Here is a 23,849-nt window from a genome sequence, read left to right as displayed (position 1 = left end):
TGGTGGGGGGGAGGGACGGAGGGAAGGGACAGGGACACCTGGGAGAGCAGGGTGGGGGCAGAGCTGTGGCCGGAGGGAGGGGGGCTCAGGTCAAACCACACCTTCCCACGCCCCGCAGACCTTACTGACCCATTCTTGGGGAACAAAAGTGACAAGCCCACAGCACTGAAGACAGAGCAGATGGGACAGAAAGGTGCGAGAAGGTGGGCCAGGAGAGCACGGGGCCCGCTGGAGGCGGTGCCGTTTCATGGCAGCCGCCCGCTGTGCACGAGCTCTCTCCACTCTCCCCGCGTGGGGCCCGTGCCTGCGGGGCCTGCTGCCGGCTCTCGATGCCCATGCCTGATGCCCCGAGAGGCTGCCTGACACCTCCGGGAGAGGGTGTCCCAGGCCTGGTGGCCAGAAGCTGGAACAGAGCGCTGCGGGCCCAGCAGCTGACGCCAAGAAACTCACCTGGGACTTGCTGTGTGGGCTGCTGCCACGCCTGGTAGGTGCTGCCCCAGCCCTGGGCGAGAAAGGCCGGAGGACCGCTGTGCAGGAGAAAAGAGCCAGCTGTTCCAGTGCTTGTCACACCCCCTCCTCACCTGGGCGCACCTCCCGCCATCGCCATCGCCCTGTCTCTTCACTGCTCACCGCCCCGCCCCTCCAGGCAAGCCCGCTGGTCCTCGCTGGCACTGGCCAGGTGACCGCGACCCAGTCCCCACAGAACCATGTGGGGAGTGAGGGCAGGGCACCGACCTCACAGGGGCGCTGTGGGGGTTTCCGTTCACTTTAGCAGCCATGTTCGGGAAGCACCCTGAGCTCCGGGGAGGGAAGGTGCTGAAAGACAGCGGAAAACAAAGCCAAAGCCTGAGGACCTGACCAAACATCTCTTCTGCAAACATCTCCCGGCCCCTCGGCCCCAGGGCAGTGAGCTCCCCTGGGGGATGCTGGCGGGGACCAGAAGACCCTCTGTCCTCTGGGAAAGCTCTCACCCCAGCGAGCCACAGACTGGTGAGAGATAAAGATGAGTCCCGCCCGCACCCAGGATTGCGGGCTTTTGGCCGACACTCCCGGGAAACAGCTGGAAAGGAGGCCCTCTTGGGAGGGAGAGTGGGAGAGAGGAGGGAATCTTCCCGAAGCGACTCACGTTTGATGAGGTGCAGCAGGTGGCTGGCTGAAAGGGCTCTGTCCAAAGGCTCCAGGTGCTCCAAGACTGGCACCCTGTCGGGGCAGAGAAGGACTCTCAACCGCCTGTCACATGCACCTCTGCCCTCTGCCCAGGCCCCCCCAAGGCAAACCACAGCTTTCGGGGAGACAGTCAAGCGAAGTAAAGATACCCTATGGCACTCACACTAGCCTTCCTTCCCCACAGCGGACTTGATTTGCAGAAATGGCTTCTGCCCCTCGAGTGACCGATACCACCACACAGCCAATACTGGCACCACCACATTTGCCCTAGCATGTCACCCTGGGGTTAGGGACCAACCTGCTTGACTCTCCCGTCAATTTAGGCTGGCCCACGGCTCTTTCTGCCATTCTACGTCCCCTTTGAGGTAAGCAGTGGCCAATCTGTCCTCCATCAACACTCCCTTTCTTTATCTGCTTTGAGGTGCCTGAAACTAAAGCCAGAGTCAATGAAAGCTGCCTGCAGGGCTGGCCACCAGGGCAGTGCCATGGGGGTCCCAGGGCAGTGCTGGGGGACGGCTGCTGCCGCCCCAGCTGCTCATCTAAGCCTGCAGGGGACACGGCTCTGGGGCCTGAGCTGCGGTGGCCTCGATGAGTTCTGCCAGAAGGCTTCCTTCATCGCCTCTGGGCCTGGCCCTGGTACCCTCGGGTCCCAATCTTCCCCCTCAGCAGAGCGGGAGGGGGTGCCCCCACATGATGTGAGCACTGAAAGGCACAGGAAGTACAAGGTTCTAGGGAAAAACAGGTACCTTGGACATCCACCAGAAAACCCAGCCATTAGTAAGCCGGGTGGGGAAAGGGCCTTGTACGTACGCCAACTTTCTCATCTATGAGATGTCTGGCCACCTCGATCTGCTGGGGAACCCCCCGGATGGTGAATACTCGCAGGCTGGGGTCGGTGTTGGGAGGGGGGTTCCGCTGAAGCTCCACGTGCGCTCCCGACTGCTGGTTTATGCTTTTGATGTTCTCACCCCCTGCAGATGGGAGGACACGAGATGAGGATAAGCAGCAAGTATGGTGAACCCCAGGGCCCTACGGAACACTCCAGAAGGGGAGAGAAGGGCATTTTCCGCACTCCGCACTCGCCGGAGGGGCGAAGTCCTTCCTGTTCACCTCGGACAGGCTCTAACAAACCCAGGGCCCTCCCGTTGGCAAAAACCAGAACCGGAACCTTCTCTCTGGCCAGGCTGAGGCCACAGACACCACCGAGTGGCACCTGCTGGTTTTTGTCTCCGTGTCCTCAGTAGGGGCCTGGAGTGGCTCGGAGATTTGCGCCACCACGGCACCCGCCCAGCCGGAGGCCTCGGCCCAGGGAAGGCACTCCGTCCTTCTCAGCACGAGAATGGCGACCTGACGGCCCCTCCATGGTACAATGGGGCCTTCAGCTCCAGCACGGCCACCGCGCTGCTGCTCTCCCTCCCTCCACGGGTCAAACAGACGGCCACAGCCCCCAACAATGCCCAGAGCCCATGTGGGCCTTTAATGTCCCATCTTGTCACTTCTCAAGTCCCTGCCTCCTCTGAGGGCGGGCCAGGGCTAGACAGAGGCAGTGATGGGGGTCGCAGGGGCTGGGGTGGAGCTGACTGGGGTGGAGCTGGCTCTGGCTCCGACATTTAGTTGGACTCTTTGAAAGACCTGTGAGAGTCCCAGTCTCTTAATGAAATTTGCGTAACAAAAGCTCCACCGGCCAAACAATGGTTTGATTCTTCTTTTGAAATTTCACACAACTTACGAATCAGCTCTGCTCGATTAAGGGGGAGCCAGAACACAAGGAAAACGTGTAGCGTCCACAAAACTGGAAAATGACAATCTTGTGGAAAATCTGGTGCAGGGAACCAGGGAGCCCCCACTGATCAAAAACGACAACTAAAGGCCAGCCTCTGTGTCACCCCTCACCGCCCAGAGTCAAAACGAACCCCACATGACACCTGTCATTTCCCTGTATCACGTCCACAATCCTCTACACACTCTACCCTGCCCTCCATCTCCACTGCGGAGGGCCACAGCTGAACGGCCCGTCAAGGAGGTGAGTAGGGGACACTCCGACCTCTTGATGGGACTCCGCAAGGGTCAGAGGCAAAGCGGTAGCCTGGGCCCAGCTGTCCTTCCAGAAGGCGGTGGGAGCAGCCCTCACCCTCTGGGGAGGAAACCAGAGAGCGAGCGAGGACACTTGGGTAACGCCCTGTTCGACGTCGCTTGCGTGTTATGTCAGCTGAGTTCAGGATGGTTTTAAATTTAAAACCAAATTAAAAAGATGTCGGCAGACCAAAGTCTTGTGTGCACGATTTTCTTAAAAGTTCTGCGACAGTTGAAGAACAGTGTCCCTGTGTTCTGCCTCGAGCAAACACGCTTGCCTTGGGGACGGCACCGGGCAGCACAGGAAGTCCCTGGCAGCAACCACCGCCCTTCATTCACAGGGCGCGGACTTTCTCTTCTTGCGCCATGAAAGCTGGCAGCTCCGCTCCTCAGCAACAGCGTTTTGGGGAGCACTGAAGAGCCATGACCCACCCAGCACCCGGAGGACTCCTCCCAGACCCGCCCTGATGCCACCTCGTTCCGGGGCCAGAGCACAGAGGGCGGGCGCGTCGGAGACTGAGACCCCACGGGTGCCACACGAGTCCCGCCCCATTCCCGTGGGCGCGGGGACCAGCAGCCCCACAGGCCCTCTTCCCTGAGGCCCCGGGCGCATGCTAATGAGGTGGGGAGGCCCCACAAAACTGCATGGGGCCGGAAGGAGTTAATTTAAGTTCATCTTCCTTCAAAATGAGGTCACCAGCTTGGCACATGGTGGCTGTCTATAGACTCATTCAGCAGCCTGCTCCATTCTCCCACCTGATGGGGGACAGAAGCGACCCACCAGTGGCCCCCCGGCTGGATGTGAAATCGTAAAGCAATTAATCAAACCTGCTAAAAGGCCCGGCTGACAAGAGCAGGGATGGCCACACTATCTGTCACTACTGCGGTATTTATCATGGAAATCCGGCAGGGGCCCGGGGGGCGCAGCGTCTGTGCGAGGGCTGGAGCAGGGGAGCAGGGCCTGACTGCGTGTGGCTCCCTCTCCCCTCTCGCTGGCTCCCCCTCACCCGCCAGCCTTTCCCAAGGAGGAGGAGTGGGCATACCCAGCCCTCTGCGGGGGGTACAGAAAGCCCCACCTCCCGCCAACAAAACTTTTCCTGGGCTTCTCAAGGCTGCGACTTGAGCGATGGACACAGTATCAGTCACGGCTCCCTCTGGGAATCACTGGGGATGACTTTGCAGAAGGTAAGCTATGAGAAGCTGTCCTGGGAACACAGAGGATTCAGTGACTACAAGGACTGTCACAGGGAAGAGGGCCAGGCTCCGCCAGTGTCTAGAGGAGACACATGTTCACATGAAAACCTCGCAGACAAAAGGGCTCTCGCAAGGCACAGAAACCTAGCTCTGAGCTCGACCTACAGGCGTCAGCTGGACTTACTCTCACGACAGCCAAGCCGTCGGCGTGGGTAGTGTCTGACCTGCCATAGCTAACGATATCCACGAAACACTCATCAGCGTGGACGCGCTGCTAGGAAATTAAAACAAACCTACGTTGTTCCCACCACCTGAGATTATTCATCTAAAGGGCGATCCAGATCCAGATAAACACTATGACAGAGCACAGAAACCCGCTGTCCGGGGCAGGGCCCGATGCAGACTCTGGGAGGAGCGAGAGAGGGTCAAGAGGGAGCCCTACCCTGCACTAGCTCGTGCGAGGGGCTGCGGTGGCCTTGGCCTTCGGTGGTGGAGACAGTCCCAAACCAGGCTCCGTGGAATACGAGTCACCTCTGACAGCTAAGAGGTGGCTGGAAATCACAGAAACTGGAGAAACTGTGAGGAGACTTATTTACTCAAACATAACACTTAGCTCCACATGGACCTCCCCAGCTGACAGCGGGGCTTGGCCTGGAGCGCACAGGGCAGCGCAGCCTGCTGCTGGGGGAGGGGCCCGTGGGCCGCAGGCGACTTCCAGCAGCCTTTCTCAGTCCCAAGGCTAGCCCAGATGAACAAGCCGGAGCGGCCTCGAAATCGGCCTGCTCTCTCCCTCGCTTCTCACTGAAGGGTGGGAAGGAGCCACATCAGCCATCAATGAGGGTTTCTACCTAATGTTCTCTAAAGTGCCTAGAAACAACTGACAAATGCATTTTCCTTGCCCTCCACAGGGTGTCTGTTACTCGCAGTCACTGTGCTCAAAGAATCAAAGCCGCGTTGTGTCCATAAAGACCGAATGCCCAAATCCAAGAAGGAAAACAGTGACGCACATCGGAGAGTCATCTTCACTTGGGGAAATTATCTTGACTGTTCCTCTAAATTCTTTAGAGGCGAGTTAATTACTCATCCATCCACCGACCGACAGAGGCCGACAATCACCCTGTGCTGGGCGCCCTTTCAACAACTAAGCTGCTTCACTACGTCTGTCCACGTGCTCTGCCTCCACTCAGGAGAAGATCCACGCCAAGCAGGGTTCCTGCAGAGAGCAGCAGATGCCACAGACCTGGCACCTTCAGTCAAGCGCTGCAAACAGACCCGACGTCATGCTTTGGAGGTCATTATCCGTGAGCTGTCTGCTCTCAGGTAAACAGCTGGAGAAGCATAAGGACCCCAGCAGCTGCCTCTTACCTTTGCCTATGACGAGGCCACACTTATCTGCGGGCACAGTGTATGTTATCTCCTGGATGCCACCAGGGGTTCCCATGCTCCAGTCGCCACGGCCACGGCCTCTTCCTCTGGCTACTGCGAGGCCTCCAAAGCCATCTCTTTCCTGGGAGGGAAGGGAAGCTCAAGTGAAGATTTCTGCCACTGTCACTAGCACTTTTCGTCTCCAGGGAGGAGGGTAAGTGACAGGATGTAATCAGTGCCACACATGAGAACCTGAGCACCTTTCCACATTTCAGATTCTCAAGTGCTCTTTAAAACCAGAATTAACACAAATCAGAGGCGCGTCCAAAGACGACACGTGCGGATGAACGCACGTGGTTTAGAACAGCACAGGCGGACCCAACTGAAACAGGCAATCAAGGATAAACGCCTTGCTCTGCAGCCCGACGCCCCCTCCCCCAAGTCTGCACTGCTGGGCTCCCATCTACAAGTTCAGGGCTGGTTTTCCTCTCAACGCTGAGGCTGCCTTTCCCGGGGCTCACACGTGCTGAGCCTACCAGGAGTCATTTATTAGATGCTGAAAAGCTGCAGGCATTTGAAAGTGACATCTGAGAGACAGACAACGTATGACTTCTGACGCCCCGTAACCAGGCTGCTATAAAGAACAATTCGGACACTGCTGTACGAGTCAGAACACCCCACAATCCGACCAGCAAACATGGATAAAAGGGTTTTAGAGAAAAACCAGTTGTCCCCAGAAGAGAGAGGGAACAAGCTAGACTGAAGCGCACGGTGTGGAGAAGAGTCTGAGGTGCTCGCACTGTCCCCCCCAGCAGAGAGCAAAACCCACATCTGACACCTAACAGAGAAAGATTCCTTTCATCAGAGGGCAATAAATGGTCATTCCAGCCTTTGTCCCGAGTCCCTCTGGAGCTGCATTTAGATCTTTCAAACGCTGAGGGAAAACCTGAGTGAGCTGCGCTCTGTCACGGGAGGGAGAAACTGAAGAGACGTTCAACATGGTGAAGACACGTCTGAAAGAGCCTGCCTGCACTGATTAAGAGAAAACTGAACATTTACCCAGAATCTAAACCAGCAAATGCGGAGCTAACGAGCGCTTTCTTCCCGCACTCTGCTTTTACGAGCAACAAATGACAGTCAACAAGGTAACTTAGACTCAGGGGAAAAGGTACACGCACGCAGCCAGCTTTCTGGATATGCCACGGTCTCCAGGACAAGGCAGCCTCCTAACCATCTCACAGCCTTTGCAGTTCTGGGTGCATGAACTCTGCTAAAAATGATTTGAGAGATCATTTAGTGACTCTTCCCTGAACTTGTCGCATCCTAAGAACTGCCTGCGACTCTAATCGAGATCCAAACCCCCGTCTTAGATATTCTGATTCGGTAGATCTGGGGTGGGGTCTATAAATTTGCCACTTCAGCACATATGACTTAGGGGAGCTTGTGGGGAGCACCATCTGGTGCAAAACCCAGTTTGCTGCTGAGAACATGTGGCCTAGAGAGGTTCAAAGGCTTGTCCAAGGTCACATGGCTAATAGCAGAGCTGGGAGGACAGTTTCCAATCGCCTGCTTCTCCGATTGTTCTCAGACTTCCTCAGTCCTCCATACCTGGGGGGGCGGGGGACGCACCAACCTATCATCAGTTACGGTGGTTCCCCAGCGTTACTGACAATGGGGCAGGTGGAGATGCTAATACCACACAAGCGTGTTCATGTCCCAAAGACTCTGGAGGATCCCGAAGTGCTTTTACTTATGGTTTTATACTAAACACACACAATTGTTTGAACTTGGAGGTCGGCAATATATTTCTCCGAACAGTTTAAACAGCCAGGAACTCACTGTGTAAAGAAAAACTAGACTTCGGGATAATAAAGGCAGAAGAGTAATAAAGGAGCCCAAGAACAGGGGAGGGAGGCGGCGAGAGAGAGAGACAGCTGCAGCAAGGCGCTGGCCATCAACCCGGAGGGAGGGAACTGACAAGAGCGCTGGTCCCCAACGTGGCCCCGAGGGGCGACTGCTCTGTGGCGCTGCCCGAGAGCCCCGTTTGGCACTTTCTGCCTTTCCAGGTGACGTGTCTGAACTCCACAGAGCCGACCCACCTGGGCTGTAAGTATCAGCTCATTGATGATGTGCGCTGCGTGCTGACATCGATCGGGGGGTCCCATGACCTGTGCAGCTCTCTCTGGACTAATGCCATCATCTGTGGAACAAGGTGAGAGGTGGGACTAGGAAAAGCCCGACTTTAGAAAGAGACAGAGGCCAATCGGATGTGCAATCAATATTCCTGCCAGTGCCAAAGCAGCAGTAAGAACACCACCCGACCAGGGGCACCTTCCAGAGGGGGGGATGTGTACGCTACATTTTTTGCATGGTCCATGCCAATACTTTTGCAAATACAGACATTTAAGAAAGATATCATTAAAGAAACAAACAAAACTAAAAACAAGCAAACGAAGGCCGAGGAAAACAAGGTTGAACTGTGGCAATATTTTCCAAAAATTAGCCCATCGTGATGTTTTTTCCCATCTTCAGAGAAATGAGAAAAACAAAGACACTGTAGACAACTTCGTTTATGAAGGTAAATTTATAAAATTTAAAGAACGGTCCTTTATTCTAAGACGTTCGTCCATTTTTTATGGTTTTAAGTTATCTTTAATTTTATGAAAGCAAAGATTTTAAGTCTTGACTGGGCAAAATTAAAAGCTGGTTAACGCTATATTGATTTTTCCAATTTTACTTGTCTAAGTGGGGGGGAAAAAAGCCCTGGAAACCTCTGGCTAGAATGTTCTGACAGGATAAGGGGGACCAAGTGCATGCCTCACAGGAAGGGAGGGAGGGAGGGAGGGAAAAGATCATCTAAGTGGGTTAATTCCAAAGTCTTCGTATTGTAAGGTGTTTTATAATTCTTCGTAATGTTAAGGATTCTTGAAAATCATCGAAACCAACCTGGTTTGAACTGAATCCTCACACCGGCATCATTCTGGATCTTTTTGATCATTTCCCCATTTCTTCCTATTACAATTCCAACAGCAAACCTAGGCACTGACACCTAAGCACAGAGAAACAAAACCTCATCAGAGCTTTTTACAAACCTATCTCTTCTTAAAAGACATGCACACTCTTTTTTTAAGAACTTGCTTTTTTAGTACATTCCTGGAAATGATATAATAAAGTGTATTTTTTTCCTCTTAAGAAAAATATTGTTAATGACTGCATTCTTGTCCCTGAAATGTATCCAGTGAGTCTGAGATTTGATCAAAACAGTTGTAAAAATGAAAGCAAGAATAAATCTTATAGATATAAAAGATGAAAATAGACAAATTTATCTTCCAAAGTCTACGAAATAAGCATAAATATACTATACACAGTCACGAGTGGTCCTTTCAAATTTTTTTTTCATGTTTTTCATGGGGTAAAATATACACATTTACCACGTGATCCATTCAAAAGTATACAACCTGGTGGCATTAAATACATTTACAATGCTGTGCAACCACCCCGGATATCTATACCTTTCCATCGTCCCCAATAAAAATGATCTATGGAACAGTAACTCCCTTCCTCGGCAGCTGGTAACCTTCATCTTATTTTCTATGTCTATGAATTTGCCTGTTCTAGGTATAAGTGGAATCATACAATATTTGTTCTTCTGTATCTGGCTTATTTTACTAGTAAGGATGTTTGCAAGACCCATCCATGTTGTAACATGTACCAAAACTTCATCCTAAAGGACCAATTTTGGTCACCTCCTCAACAAATCTGGCTTCCAAGTTTGATAAGATCACAACACAATCACCAAGAAAACCTGGACTTTGTTCTTCACCTGGGTAGCAGGATGAGCTGACGCAAATCCTCGAAACCAGACCGTGCCCTAAAAAGCATGCGGCTGACGGTCCCCATCTGTCCTCACATCCACCCCGGGAGCGAGCACATTCGTAGGGTTTCACAGATGTGACGCAAGTTAAATAACTTGCTCAAGGTTCAAGAGCCAAGAGACACGTGCCCTACCCCCTTCGGCCTCGCCTCGTCTGCCCACAAACCTGTAACTCCAACGCACCTCTATACTGCCTCCTCCCATTCGGGAGGTGAAGTCGCTGCGGATGCCTCGAAAGTCTGCTTGGTCCTTTTCTCGAATGATCTCTAATACCATTTCTCTTGCTTGCTGTAGAAACACAGATAAAAGACATTGTGGAAAACAAAATCCTGGAAGAAGACGTGACACCAGGTGAAATTCTGAGACCAAACCCTCTTGCTTTGGGCTAGAAGACTCGTAAGGCACTCAGCTGTGGGACAAGAGTTATCACCTTGTCATTACGTGGGAGGGGCAGGCTGCTGGCGCGGGTCGGACAGATCAGTCTTCAACGACGTGTTCTTGCCCACAATGTCCACCTAGGTAACCGTCTGCCCTCTTTTAAGCCACAGTAGGGTCAGCACATTTGTGCTGGGTCACCCCGAGGTGTTTCCGACACGTGTTCTCTCTAGTGAGGGGAGGGTTTTCTCAGAGCTCCGGTGGGAGACATCGCCAAGGTGCCATCACAGAGGGGCTCCAGAGACGTAAAAGGAAAAGGTGGCCTGGGAGCCCAGAGTGCCTTCCAGAACTGAGGTCACATATTCCAATGATCAGGACTACCTGCGACTGTCCCAAGGCACATTCGCCTCCTCTGCCCGAGGAACGCACTGCGGTCAGTCCTTCCTGCCCACACTGGGACCGGCCCACAGGACTCTGGACTGAGGAGCACCATACACGACAACTCAGCGTGGCTGGGTGCTGGTTCTGGAAAACCCAGCCCAAACCAAAATAACCCCCAACTCCCAGCAGCAGTTAAAGCCTTAGGATGTTTGGGGAGATCTGAAGGTGGACTGGCCGAAGATGACGTCATAGGATTACTGTTATTTCCTCAGACCTGGTTTTGTGGAAGAAAGTTCTTATTCTGAGGAGACATACGCTGTAGGTTTTCAGGCTGGAGTCAGACTATCTGCCACTTACTTATATGTGGTTAAGTCAAAAAATAAAACCACACACACACAAATGGCAAAACGATAAGTAGGGTGAGGGCATCCAGGGGTCTGCTCTATCTTTTTGACTTTTCTGTACGAAGTTTTTCATAATAAAAAGTTAGGGAGAGGAAAAAACCAAAGCAAACTACAATTTACCCAAAATACAACAGACAGCTTCTCCCAAGTAAAATCTGTGGAATACACAGCTTTAAAATTAAACAGACAAAAAAACAACCCAAACACTGAAAACTTTTCATTCTAATTATTTTCCTGCAAATTCATGACACATCAATGAAATAAGCTCTTTGCTCAGGTATTTTTTCTGCCAAAGAGAAAAACCAAAGGTTCCAAGAGAGAAGGTAAGTGGGGAGGGCCGCGGGGAGGCGAGCGTCCGTCGTCTGGCACGCAGTCCCCGGCTCCTCCCTCTGGGTTCCGTGATGTCACAGCCATGGAGGCCGCAGCTGGACTGGTGAGCCAAGCGAGGAAAGACGAGACCTGTTTTAAAAAGCCCACCTGTTCACATTCAGGGGCTAGAAACGCTAGCGGGGGAGGTGCTTGGGGGCCCCTGGCCTGCAGGAGGTGAGCGAGGGGTGCATCGCTGACTGGGGCCCACGGAAAGAAGTCATTTTAATCACTGGCCCTCAATCCTGTTTTGAAACCATTGTTTTACACATGTACCTTGAAAAAACAACAATGATGTGGATCTGAGTTCAGCCGAACGACAGTTAGGAATTGGGGGAAATATTTTGCCCTCCACACATCAAAGCCCAAAGCTCCTAGAGAAATACCTGTCGCTGACCAAGGAGCGGTCACCCTGGGGAGCGGTCACCTTGGAGCCACTCTAAAAGCGGCAAAAGCAGGCAGGCAGAAAAAACACAGGAAGCAAATTCACAGCAACGGACACAACCCCACACCCACGGCGCACTCACATTCCAGCAAACGGCAGGAGCTGGAGGGCGGAACCACCCCCGGTGACTTAAACTAAGGCCCGTACTGCTCTCAGCAACTAGGGCCGTCCTCTGCGCCCGGGAGCTCAGGGCACAGGTCGCTTGCTAGGAGGACACACGTGTGCCTTGTGTGGTGCGCGCACCTTGCTTGTCTCCCGCTCCAGCTGGAGGTCTTATAAAAATGGCCAAGAGAGAACAAGCAAATAAAAGCCAACAAAGCCCGCATCTGAGCCGACCATAGGTCAACAAATCAAAAAACTGCACGTGACTGTGCTACGCCACCCAATGAAATCTTCTGCAGTTAGGGACACGCACTGGGCGCACTGCCCGTGACAACAGCCACCACCTCGTATGGCTCCTGAGCACTCAAAACATGGCCAACGTAAATGAGAAACTCCATTTTTACTTAATCCGAATTAATTAAATAGCCACGTGTGGTACTGGGCGACACACACCTAGATTCCATCATAAAACTTGGTCTGGAAAAATGGCTTACCTTAAATGAACATCCAGTTTTTAATTTCTTGAATGACATAAAAGCTGTACGAATTACTACCAAGTGGCACCCCCACCCCCAGGACCTGCCTGACCTAGTTCCTCTCCTACCTGTACTTTGAACGGGTCTCCAGTGATGCGAAGAGGCTTGTCCGCTCCCGTAGGCAACGGGCCGTCCTGGATCATGACCATTTTCACACCTGTCCGCTCCTGTGGGGGGCACACACAGCGGTACAGGCCTCACTGTCACGGAGGAGAACGCAGGCGAGCACGAGAAGCTGCAAGGGGTTGGGTCACGTCCACAGTAAGGCAGTCCCACCTACGACAGGGCACTGCCCTCAGACCCGGCCCACGAAGCTGGCCTCTGAGAATGCGGGCGGAAAGGCCGAGCTAGAGAGCGTCCAAATGGGACACAGAAAATCGTTTCCCAGATGCTCCTCCTGTTCCAGTCTCTAGAACATTAACGAGCTGTTTTTATGAAAGGTGGGCACGGGGCCGAGTCCCCCGATGTCACGTGAGCGTGAACGCACAGCTGTGTGACACGAGCGCGCCACGCCTTGGGCGAAGGGGGCTCCGCCAGGAAGCTGCCCAAGAGCTGTCCGGAGCTGATGGGTGGGGCCAAAATGTGTCTGCTGGGAGTCCGAACCTTGAACTCTTCGAGGGCCTTCTACAGTCCAAGGACTGGGCTGGGAGGAGCACAAGAGGCAGGTCACAACCCCTGACCTGCAACTTCCAAAGCCCAAAAGCTCTGCAATAAAAGTTTGTTCGTAACTAATTTGGCATAAAACCAACCTGAACTCAAGTGAGCGGGCACTTCTAGCCCCTACTGCGTGTGACTGTTGTGTGGCCAGGGTTCAGGTCACACACGGGCCTGGAACCTGCTGAGGGCGTTCAACCCCAGGACACGTCCGGCCCCACGCATCTCAGGTGACGGATTCCGGAGCCAACGGATGCTAACGCTCACGAAGCACTCGCTCAGTAGCGAGTTCTGTGCTGAGGGTCTCACGCAAGCGTGAAACGACGGGCCCCATCACAAGAGCGAGGCCGGCTCTTCCCCACCTTTATGGACGCGGACCTGGGGCCTTTGAAACGCACGTGAGCACATTTCAGATGCACGGCTAAGGAGGGGGAGCGCTGCTGGCTCAGAGCCCCTGGCTCTGGACACAGCATTCTTATCTGAGATGCTGTCATTTGATGGTAACGGAGCGTCACTGCCACAATGGTCACTACAAGTTCACGTGGACCCAGAACTGGCATCGTAGCTGGCACGAGGCCTGGGCACAGTGAATTTCCAGGACACAGCTGTCGAATGGAGGAACCATGGAATGAGCTGGGCAGCGGCTCCGCCCGCGGAGCTGGGAGTCACGATACGCCCTCCCAGCCCAGGACGCCGGGGGACGATGCCCACCGGCTGGGACTCACGCACCTGCAACTGCTTTATCGTTTCTCCTCCTTTGCCGATGACCAGACCCACTTTAGACGCAGGGATGAGGATCTCTTGGACGGTGCTGTTGCCATCTATGTCATTGTGGAAGCCAGGTCCGTTCCGACAGCGGTCCACGATCTGCCCCAGGAGCCGTTTGGCTTGTCTTGGGAGGGAAAAAAACCACAAGGGAACCGGCATTAAATGAACGCTCCGGGTACCCAGGAAAGGGAAACAGCACCAGGGAAAGCACGAAGGAGTCAAGGCTGCCCTCCATCCAGCTCCAGCTCCTGCCCCCACAACCCGGGAGGCCTCTGCCATCCGCCACGCCACTGGGCTGGGATTTAAAACACACACAATACCAACATTCCGACACGGCCCCCTTTCCGCTCTGCTCTCTGCTCGGGTCTCGTATTCACGCTACAGACATGTCTCTTCTCCTAGGAGGATGTCAGCTGCTCTGGGGGCAGAGACCACCTCTGGGCCCTTTGCGTCTCGCTGTTCCCCAATCCAGCATAACCCTTCCCAAGAGAGTATACACTCACTGGACGTTTGTTAAATAAGGCAGGAGAGAGAGCAGTGAGAAAGATGGGAAGAAAGCAAGGGTTAGTAGTCGTCATCTGAGGCCCCAAACTCCCAATTTCTCCTCCATAACCAGCCAGTCTGCTCTGCTTTTAAGCTAAGGCTGCGAATCCCCAGTTCGGTTTCGGGGGCGGGAAAGGGAAGCGGCAGTGCCTGGATGCAGCTCTGCCGTCATATACACCTGCTTTGCGCTTTTTGTGTCTGATCTTCAGGACCTTGAGTTTCCCACGTAATGCTATTTTGTGCTGATTAATTTGGAGGCGGGGTGGGGGGTGGGGAGGTGGGGGGAGGGAGGAAGACCACCATGTCGAAACAGTACAACCCAGCCTACAGAGGCCATCTGTCGGGCCAATTTCCTTTTCTGCACCAGAATCTTCCCTGGCTGCAATGTGCAGTATCTGCTCTTTAAATCACCACGATCTATTTTTTGGTTCCCGTACTAGGGAAGAATTCAGCTACTAAACAGGCTGGCTGTACTGTGCACCGAAGAAAGCATAATGGTTTCTTCCTAAAGTTATAATCCCATTGCCTCGACCGCTTGGGTAGACCGGAAAGCAGGACGGTTAGAAGAACAGGGAGGAGGGAGAGAAACAGGTGTTGCCCTTTGCAGTCTTGCGCCTTTGTGTACAGAATCAGCCTCACGTATCATCTCAGTCACAGCAGCTTTCTGATACTTTGCTTGTGTACTAGATTAACCTGTGCTGGAAGCAAAGCGCCTCGACTCCAGCAGAACCATCCCGCGTGCCCTGTAATGCACACCTGCCAGTTATTTATTCTGGTTCACTGCTTGCAATGTTACGGCAGAACAAGAGAATTTAAACTCATCTAGACTCCCTGAGAAATGGAAACAATAAAATAGCCCTACCTATTGAGCCAGACATAATCTTAGCACCCCTGTCCCCGAATGCGATGCCACTCGATAGATTGGAAGAGGAAAGCCAGCAGACGCTATGTTAGTACGTCCCCTTTCCCCAGGAGGTTCTGGGATTTATGAGGCCTGCATCTGGTGCAGGAGGCTCTGAGCACTTGTGTACCAGGCAGGAACGCCCCGCTGGTCTTAAGGCTGTCACAAGGGCCCCAAAAGTCGAAACCCCCTCTGGCCGGTCTCTATGGCCCCCCAAGTGGCACAATGGCCGGGAAGAGTCAATTCGTTGGGTTCACAATATCACACGGGCAACGGGATCAGCCCAGGCAGAGGACCTCGGGCCAGGATCCCCCGTGCTCAGGTGAGGGGCTTACTGATCCAGACCCGCTCAGGTAAAGGGGGTACGAACAAGGAGTAAGGAAGGTGATTAGCGTGCTCAGGTGGGGTGAACGTATACTCTTCAGAACCTGGTTCATGAGGTAGGTGTTATGACAGCTGAGAAATTCTGCAGTGTTTTTAAAAAGGGGATACCTGCGTGTTTAAGGTAACAGAAAAACTCCCTGGGTGTGGTAACCTCCGAGATCCTTCTCTACGGAAGCATCTGCGTTGGTGGCCAGACTGTAGCACAGATTGACAGTGTTCAGGAACAGTTTCGCCCTTCCGTGGCTCCCCGTTTGGGGAAGGAGGAAGAAGAGTGAAAGGAAAAAGTAAATAAAATAAACTTACTCAATACTTTCTGGGGTTCCGGTAAGTACACAGGGCCTCTCTGGAATCCCAGAACTCTCTATAAGAAGAATCAAGAAGATGAGGTGTGTTGGGCGGCATCAGGCAACCGTACACCTTGCCTCTGTGTACAGACTGTCTCTTTGGGCTGGTGCCTACACCAGCCGCCCAGAAGTCCAGGCTCCCAGAAAAGGACAGTTTGCTTCCACTCGTGGAGCGGCTATTAAGCTGGTAGCTCCACCTCAGAGGCTCAAAGTAGAAACAAGTCCCTCGGGGGAGGTGGGGGAACACAGCAGGGGTTTGTGAGCTGGTCCTAATGACCGGTTTCAGCTTCGTTTCTGACCCGCTCGTGTGCTAGTAAGTGCCTGAGTCACTTAAGCCGCTGTTCCTCAGTGTCTCTGTTTGCGGTGTAGTTTACTCATCACTTGTCTGCAAACAGCGCTGAGGCACACTGGTAAGACGTTTCACAGACTGCACACTGGGACACGTTATTGCTGAATACTCCCAGAGATCAGTGACAACTACGTGGAACTGCTTCTGGGCCATTTGACGAGAGAGGAAAATCTCACTTTGCAACACCACATACGACGCTTTGCTTTGTTCCTAAAAATACTGCCTCTTAAAATTCTTACTCGAAAAAGAGAAACAGCTAACATTAGTTACTACCTTCAAGATTCTACAGTATCTTTTAGAATGACAAACATTTCTCCAGTCGAATGTCCTCCAAACCCCCTCCTCCACTACGGAAAGAGACCACACTCAAATTAGATGTTAACACTATAAATAAAAACTCTCCTTCCTCAATCTGTCTCTCTCCAAACTGCAGTCAGAATGGACCTGGCTGGGAAAGGCCTTGACGCGTGTCTGACACGTGCCCATTTAGCCAGAGCCCCCAGCTGGCCTCTTTCCACAAAGGGCAGAGATGGCTGAATCCAGGGGAGTGGTGAGCAGTCCCCAGGAGTGACCCCAAAGCCAGAGGACTCCTGCAGGCCCTGCTACGTCTGGCATGACATTCTGGTGCAGAAAACAGAGGTCCTAGAGCAGCAGGTGCGTGGGAGGGGCCACGCCAGGCACAGACCCCTGGGTCTCTCCAGGAGGCCGGATGGCGGCCTTGTCTCTGGGCCCGCTTCTGCTCTGGTCTTTCCGGCCCTCATCTGGGCGTCCGGCTCCAGAGGTACGGGAAAACAGCAACTGTATATACTTACCCACACTCCTAAACTTCTAGCAACAAGCAAAGTACTGAATCTGGAAAACTGCAAAATACTGATTTCGACCAAACTGAGATCTATGAAAAAAGAAGCCCTTACCTGAAGCAATCTGAATTTTGCAACCAGATTCTGCTTGAATTCGTGAAATCTGCTCACCTCCCCTGCCGATAACTGAAACAAAGTGAACAGGGTTCAGAATGTGCCCCCCGTCCCTATTTACCCACGCATGGTGACTTAATTCAACAAGCACTCACACCTGGCTTGCAGCACTAAATCCGGTTGGCCTCAGGGAGCCCACAGACAGTGTAGGTGAAATGCAGCAGACAGACAGAGGGTACTGCGGCCCAGTGAGAAGGGAGGGGATGATGGAGAGTGGGGGGCGGGCATGGCCCAACGCGCTGGTCATTCCCTCAGCCTGGAGAGAGACCCACAGCGCTCTGAGACTCTAGAGAACAGTGTGCAAAAGCATTCGACTACAGGTGACACACTGAGAAAGAGTAAAAATAAAATAAAATAAAATAAACAAGAATTAGGGGAAGTGTATCAAGAGGATACTTACTAAATCCAACCATTTTATCAGGCACTTTGAACTCTTCTGTTATTACTGCCCTAAAAACAAAGAACATTTTGGAAAACTATATCGAAGAAAGAATTTTGCAGCCATTTTAGGTTACCCAAATTGCCCACACTGGCCATGTTGGAAGACAAAGGCTTTAAAGAAATCATGCCAGCATGGCCATAACCATCTAGAGAGCATCATCGAAAGCAGCGGCCCCCAACCTTTGCGGGCCCAGGGACCGGTGCTCCCATGAGACTCTAACGCCTGAGGATCCGAGGCGGAGCTGAGGCGGTGATGCCGGCGCTGGGGGAGCCGGCTGCAGATACAGATGCAGCTTCGCTCGCTCTCCCGGCGCCCATCTCCTGCTGGGCGGCCCTGTTCCTAAGAGGCCACAGACCGGTACTGGTCCGCGACCCGGGGTTTGGGGACCCCTGCTCTAACGAACCCCTTGGTCAATCACTCCCTGAAAAGGCCCACGCCTCCGTCTCTGTGGAGCAGAGGAAGAAGCCTCTGGGTTTTCAGCATCGACCCTCTCACGACTGCCTTTTCTTCATTCAGCTTCGGAAGTGGCGGAGCTTGGCTAAGTACTGAACGGCCATCGACCCCAGGACACTTAAAGATCCCTGCGGGCTTGCCAGCGTTTGGAATTCTTCCCGGCGTCCTCCCCAGGTGAAGAAGAATTCAACTTTTCTTCACCATTCCTTGTTTCCCTAGTTTATATTGCTCTCTGGCCTCCTTCTAATATATCTCTGTCTTTTAGGGTGAGACCCCCCCACCCCCAAATGAAGCCAGCATCCAGCAGAGGTCTAATTAGTATTGATCGGGACAGAACGATGACCTCAGGTACTCTGCAAGGTGCTTCTGTTGAATGCTACCCCATCCATCATGCGCTTTCTTTCTTTCTTTTAAACAACTACGGCACTGGCTCTTTCAAACCAACCTTCGAATTTGCCACATAGCGTATTGTGGACAATATCCAATTTGCCCAACACCCCAGAAAGCGATTAAATCTAAACATTTACCTTAGGAGGAAGCAAAACGCAAGTAGTTTAAAAAAAAAAAAAAGGTAAGCATTTTTAAACATCTCTCACACAGCTGGATTTTTACCCATCATGGAAAGAATTGAATAAAGTGCATGTTTTTAGGGAAAGTGCAGCACTTAGAAGAAATGCAATAGCATAAATAGCACCTGCCACTGTATCATTTTGATGGGAGCAAAAAAAAGTTTACATCCTCAGGTGTGTATATGCCTAAGGATACTCAAGTTCACCCCAAAATCAGGCAAGGCCGGGCTTCTTAATCAGTAACACCGCGGTCACTGCTGCCAAGCCTCAGCCGGCCTAACGCGTCTCGCTTCTTGCAAGAGGCTCGGGCCCCCGCTAGATGTGCTTCTTGACCGTGCTGAAGGGTGACAGCGCTCCTGTCTGTGCAGCTCTGAGACTGCTGCTCACGTGTGCAGCGCAAACTGCCCATTCTCAGAAACATTACTGGGGAATTTACTAGAAGACATGTGACACCATCACAATACAAAATGTCACAAAACTCAGGCAGCTCCTCAACCCTCAGGAACGATTTTAGCAGACTCTGAGGAGGAAACGGATTAGGACGAGCTGCTCTGGGCTTCCAGGGAGGCAGCTCTATTCTAAATGCGAGACTGAAACTTGTCTAAGGCACAAAGTATAAATATTTTGGAAAGTAAACTCCTGACTAATTACGGCTTTAGAGGGAAGTTACATTTAATACTAACAACCTCACTTAAATTACTTTAACTCATTAGAAAACAAAGCAAACGAAGAAAACAAAAAACTCAGGATAAATCTTTAGGTTAACTGATGTCTAGTGATTTCTAGAAACTCCCAAACATTTGTGTAGAATACAAAAGGATATAATTGTATCGTTGCTGAAGGATAATGTTACAGTAACGGATACATAGCATACAACCTCATCTACTATGAAAGAGAAGGTCTGGCATAGTTTCCTGTATATTTTACCCTTTTTAAAGGGCAACATTGTGGCCACAAATATCCTACCTTACAGACCAGTCTTTTTAAAGCCTAGCAGTCTTTGTATCTCTCTAAATCATCAATGTCGCCGGGAAGGCTGTGAGGGGAAACCGAGGCAGGGAATCAACTGGGCACTCATCTGAGGTTCTCTGGCAAGTCCCTATCACCATGGCAGGGGCGAGGAGACCCAGGGTTCTGGCCTCCCAGGCCTGTGACCCCTTGGGGACCAAAAGCTGTATCTTGTCAAAGCCCAACAGCTCACGCCTCTTCAGGACATCTTTGCAAGTGAAGGTTAAGGATTCATAAAACACCGAGGAAACCATCAGAACAGGAGGGAAACTTTCATTCCCTTATTTTAACTTAAATGGACGTGGACAGAAGGAGCAGCTCCAACATTTTACAAGTCTTTTAAGTTTACGCGCACTAATGGCCGATTTTTAATACCTCGTATTAGTTTAGCCTTTAAGCTTACATTGTCTTGGAAAGGGCCACAAAAAACTTGAGTCCTAAAGAAATCTAGCTGGTGGTTTTTCACACTCTCAACCTCTGGCTTTCTAACACTCTAGTACAGATGGTGGATCAATAAACAATTAGAAATGATCAATAAATAATAAAACATAACCCACTGCTTACCTTTGATGTACCAAGGCCCCTAACTGGTTACCTACTGTGGCAAAGAGAAAGAGAAAAGAAAAATCAAAGCATTAGCACGGATAAACTAACTTCATCCTTACACAAGTTCCTGCCATGGTGGGGGTGGGGGCGGGGGAGGAAGGCAGAAAGCAAGCAAACAGTAATTTAGGCTCAGTGGCTGAAATGAATGCGTTACATGATACGAAACAGGAGGGGACGTCTTGATCAACAGTCTCTAACCCAGTGTCCAGCTGAACGCAGGATAAGAAATTGATCTGTGTGTCCGCATGCTGAGAGGCCTGGGAGAAAATCCTGCCTGCCTAAATCCCTGGCACTTCCCACCTCCCTCCCGCTCTGGGTACAGCCTCAGTGTAACGATGTTGAGGCTTCCTTCTTTCTCTTTTGAAAACAAATGAGAAGATCTGATTTCCTAGCTTGGAAGCGAGGATGCTGCATGCATGGCAGCTGCCGTCACTGAGACCATGCACATATGTTCCTGCCGGCCACGGGGCATCCCAATCCCCTCCCCCACCCCCATTCTCCCCATCCTCCCAAGAACATGAACACCTCACGGAGAGGATCTGGCCTCGTCCCTCCTTGGGCCTCTTCGCTGACCCACCATAGCAGTCCGTTAAGACACTAAGGATGAGCAACCGCTCAAGCCCATTTCACAGAGACCACGGTGCCAAACGGCCTCTCGTGTGAAAACCAGCTCGGTAGTCACGTTCCCACAAAAGCCCTCCGGCTCTGCTTTCTGTTTGTTTCCCCACTTGCAGGTACTGATGAACGTCTCCTTCACCAGCCGTCAGCACAGATGATTCTGGGGTGTTTTTCTCTTTTGGAAAATGCAGCCCAGGAAACACGGTCAGCAAACAATGAAAAAGTGTACATCCTAAACATATTCCAAGGAACTGAATGAATCCTACGATATGCTAACGAGAGCACTCAAAAATATGGCTCTGGGGGAAGTTCTAAGAAAGACAGCTAGGAGATAAGCGGGAAGATAAGCGAGTTGATTACATCAACTCCAGAACAAAGAGTGAAACGGTTCGACATCTGAAATATAAGACTCCGGTTGCTCTTCCTTCTGCTTGAACTTAACCTTGTCATTTTCTGACTGGACAGGAACTGGTCATAAAAAGGCAAAGGAAAAGAAACCAGATCCTGATACTTTAACAGAAGAAAAAGCGTAGAGAAACGATGCTAGCAAAAAGTAAACGAAGCTACCGAGTCAATACCATGTTTCTTCCAGATCGATAGCAAGATAATGGTCTGCAGCCAAAATATTGACATTAGATACTATTAACCTGCTTCTCTCAGGGACACGGAATTGTTCTTCATTGACTCTTAAAATTTTCTTTCTGCATTTCCAGTTTGAATGTGACAAACACTCTTGCTCGGGCCAGGTAGTGTTCACGTGAAAACTGGACGATTACCAGCTCGGGAAAGGAATTCTTGTCACACGCTCAGCCCCTGGATGTGAGAGCAGCGTCCGCCATGCACGGCGGCGGGCAGCGTGCCCTCGGGCTTGGTTAGCTGTCCCGGTGGAAGGGCCAAGCTCAGCTTCCCTGCTGGCCATCACGGCTCCTCTCTGAGGGGTAAAGAATCCACTGGCGACAGAGGAACTAACGGGCCCTGACACGATGAGAAGGCAGAGGAGAGGTGCCTGTTCCCCAAACAGGGCCACGTGGCTGGACCTCGGGTTCTGGCCCGCCGTGCTGTTTGGTGAGAGATGTCGCAGGGTGATGATCTTCAGCCGCTTCAGCCAGAAAAGCCACAGAAAGAGAATAAAGGGCAATGCTACCGTGAACTTCATGAGATTCATGAGAACATTCAGAGGGCTGCCGGTCAAGAGCTGTTTGAAATTCTGTGCCCATCACAGAAAAGGAAATTCCTTTTCGTTGGCCAAGTACATGTCACGGGTGTCGCGCACAAGGTGTCATTTCTGATGGCCAACTGCTTTGCTGACAAGGGGAAGTGCTTACAAATCGAAAATAAAAGCGCACACGCCATCGTCCCACAAACGGATGGGCTGCCGGGAGCCGCATCATGAGGAAGGCGATCAAACTCAAGCCCAGGTCCAACTCTGAGTTGGTGGATAAATGGTCCCCCCCGCCCGCCACGCAAATGCTGCAGCGCAAGGCTGAAACACGCGATTTAAAGTTTCATTCCCTTCGGAAACATTTCCATTTGGTGCCTAAAAATGAAAACCAGCAGTTAGGGAAGAGGCACTGGGCACTCCTATAGCAAACATAATGTCCAACGCCACAAACGCTGGGCCTCTGCTTAGGCTTCGTGATGAAGAGGGGTCAAATGAGGGGCGCGTATGGGAACACCTATCAAGCGCAATCTAATGGTAACTGCTGTCATTTTACTGCAAAAAAGGAAAAATGCGGGAAAAATCAGCCCTATTTCCCCCTTAATGGTGCATGCTGGTCGACGGTGGTTCATCTCATCTCCAAAGTCCATCTTAGCCCGATGCTGGCACGCAGGCGTGAACGCGCACAGGTGTAGCTCTCATTTACCTCGCATACTATATAATGGGAAGCCCTGGGCTACGGGAAAATGAGGCTCCCGTAGAAAATATTCATGCTACAATATGAGAAATTCTCTCTAAAGAGTAATACTCTGCCAATTTCAATAATGATTTTTGAAAGAAAAAAAAAAAGGAAGGCTGGACACATTTTCTCCCCATTGGTAAGGAGGAAAGTCTACATTTTTCATCCCCCAAAAGAAATGCTAGCACAATGTCACTAGGGAAATACCCGACTTTATAACATGCATCTATTTCAATAGTTCAGCCCTACGCGCCTCCCCCCACCAAAAAGCCCAAAGAACAAAATCATCCTCGTTAGCAGCATAGACAACACACAGCATCTCATGACGGAGCAGCGGACCAGAGGCAGGTGAGTGAGTTGAGGGCAGGAGAGGGAATGTCCACGGCTTTTGCAGGACTGGCAAAGAAACAAGCCAGACCTTCCTCTTCCAGAGGATATGAGCACACCCCTTCTGTGCCTGGCCTGGATTCCAGCCTCCTCTGCCTCTAACCACGGCCTTTCCAAGCCCGTTAAGGTCAGTCATACTTAGTTAACTGTGGTGATTTCTGCAGTTTTCCAACCGCTTTTAAAAAGCTTTTCTCCCAAGGACATTTCAAAGGGCTCCTGTGTTTTAAGGCAGGGATTCTTGCCCCAAGGCCACAAAACACTGACATGTTGAGTTCAGGTGAAGGTCCCTAGACAAGTGATCTGTGACTAATTCTGCAAATCATTATTTTTAAGAGAGGAGAGACTCAAGTTTATCTTAATGTCACTCTCCCTTGCAGTCTAATATGCTTCTGAGAGTGGCAGAGACCACCACTGGCTTCACGAGGTGCCCTTCCAGGGGCCTCCCCTGCAGGAACCCAGTTGGTCCTACAAGTGCCCCAGGAGGTAGGTGCTTTGACTACCAGTCCCCATTCTACTCATGAGGAAGGTGCACTCACACCTAAGCCCTCAGCAGTCACAGGTGAGTGCACTCCGTACCAGCATGCCTCTCAAGTGCCGGGCACTGTGCCAGATCCTGGGGCTAAAATGGTGAGCAAGGTCAACTCTGCCCCCAAGCAGCCGAGATCAGCA

The 23,849-nt window shown here is 51.7% G+C and overlaps 1 protein-coding gene across 3 annotated transcripts in view; it reads right to left on the bottom strand.

The window, feature by feature from the left end:
- Positions 1-23,849, bottom strand: part of FUBP3 (far upstream element binding protein 3) — a 48,969-nt gene that overhangs the window by 6,324 nt on the left and 18,796 nt on the right. For 2 of the 3 annotated variants that reach the window (XM_006918059.3, XM_006918060.3), the window contains exons 3-16: positions 20,236-20,269; positions 17,600-17,649; positions 17,140-17,211; positions 15,836-15,893; positions 13,666-13,828; positions 12,351-12,449; positions 9,857-9,961; positions 8,746-8,848; positions 7,899-7,999; positions 5,800-5,941; positions 1,978-2,138; positions 1,127-1,200; positions 736-816; positions 451-527 (exon numbers count right to left, since the gene is read on the bottom strand). In XM_006918059.3, coding sequence (XP_006918121.1) covers positions 451-527; positions 736-816; positions 1,127-1,200; positions 1,978-2,138; positions 5,800-5,941; positions 7,899-7,999; positions 8,746-8,848; positions 9,857-9,961; positions 12,351-12,449; positions 13,666-13,828; positions 15,836-15,893; positions 17,140-17,211; positions 17,600-17,649; positions 20,236-20,269 — 1,320 coding nt within the window. The remainder of the gene's footprint in view (positions 1-450; positions 528-735; positions 817-1,126; positions 1,201-1,977; positions 2,139-5,799; positions 5,942-7,898; positions 8,000-8,745; positions 8,849-9,856; positions 9,962-12,350; positions 12,450-13,665; positions 13,829-15,835; positions 15,894-17,139; positions 17,212-17,599; positions 17,650-20,235; positions 20,270-23,849) is intronic. The other variant, XM_015594237.2, reaches the window with a different exon arrangement.

Source organism: Pteropus alecto, unplaced genomic scaffold (assembly GCF_000325575.1).
Source record: "Pteropus alecto unplaced genomic scaffold, ASM32557v1 scaffold67, whole genome shotgun sequence".
NCBI classification, from domain to species: domain Eukaryota; kingdom Metazoa; phylum Chordata; class Mammalia; order Chiroptera; family Pteropodidae; genus Pteropus; species Pteropus alecto.
This window is presented reverse-complemented; position numbering and strand designations above follow the sequence as displayed.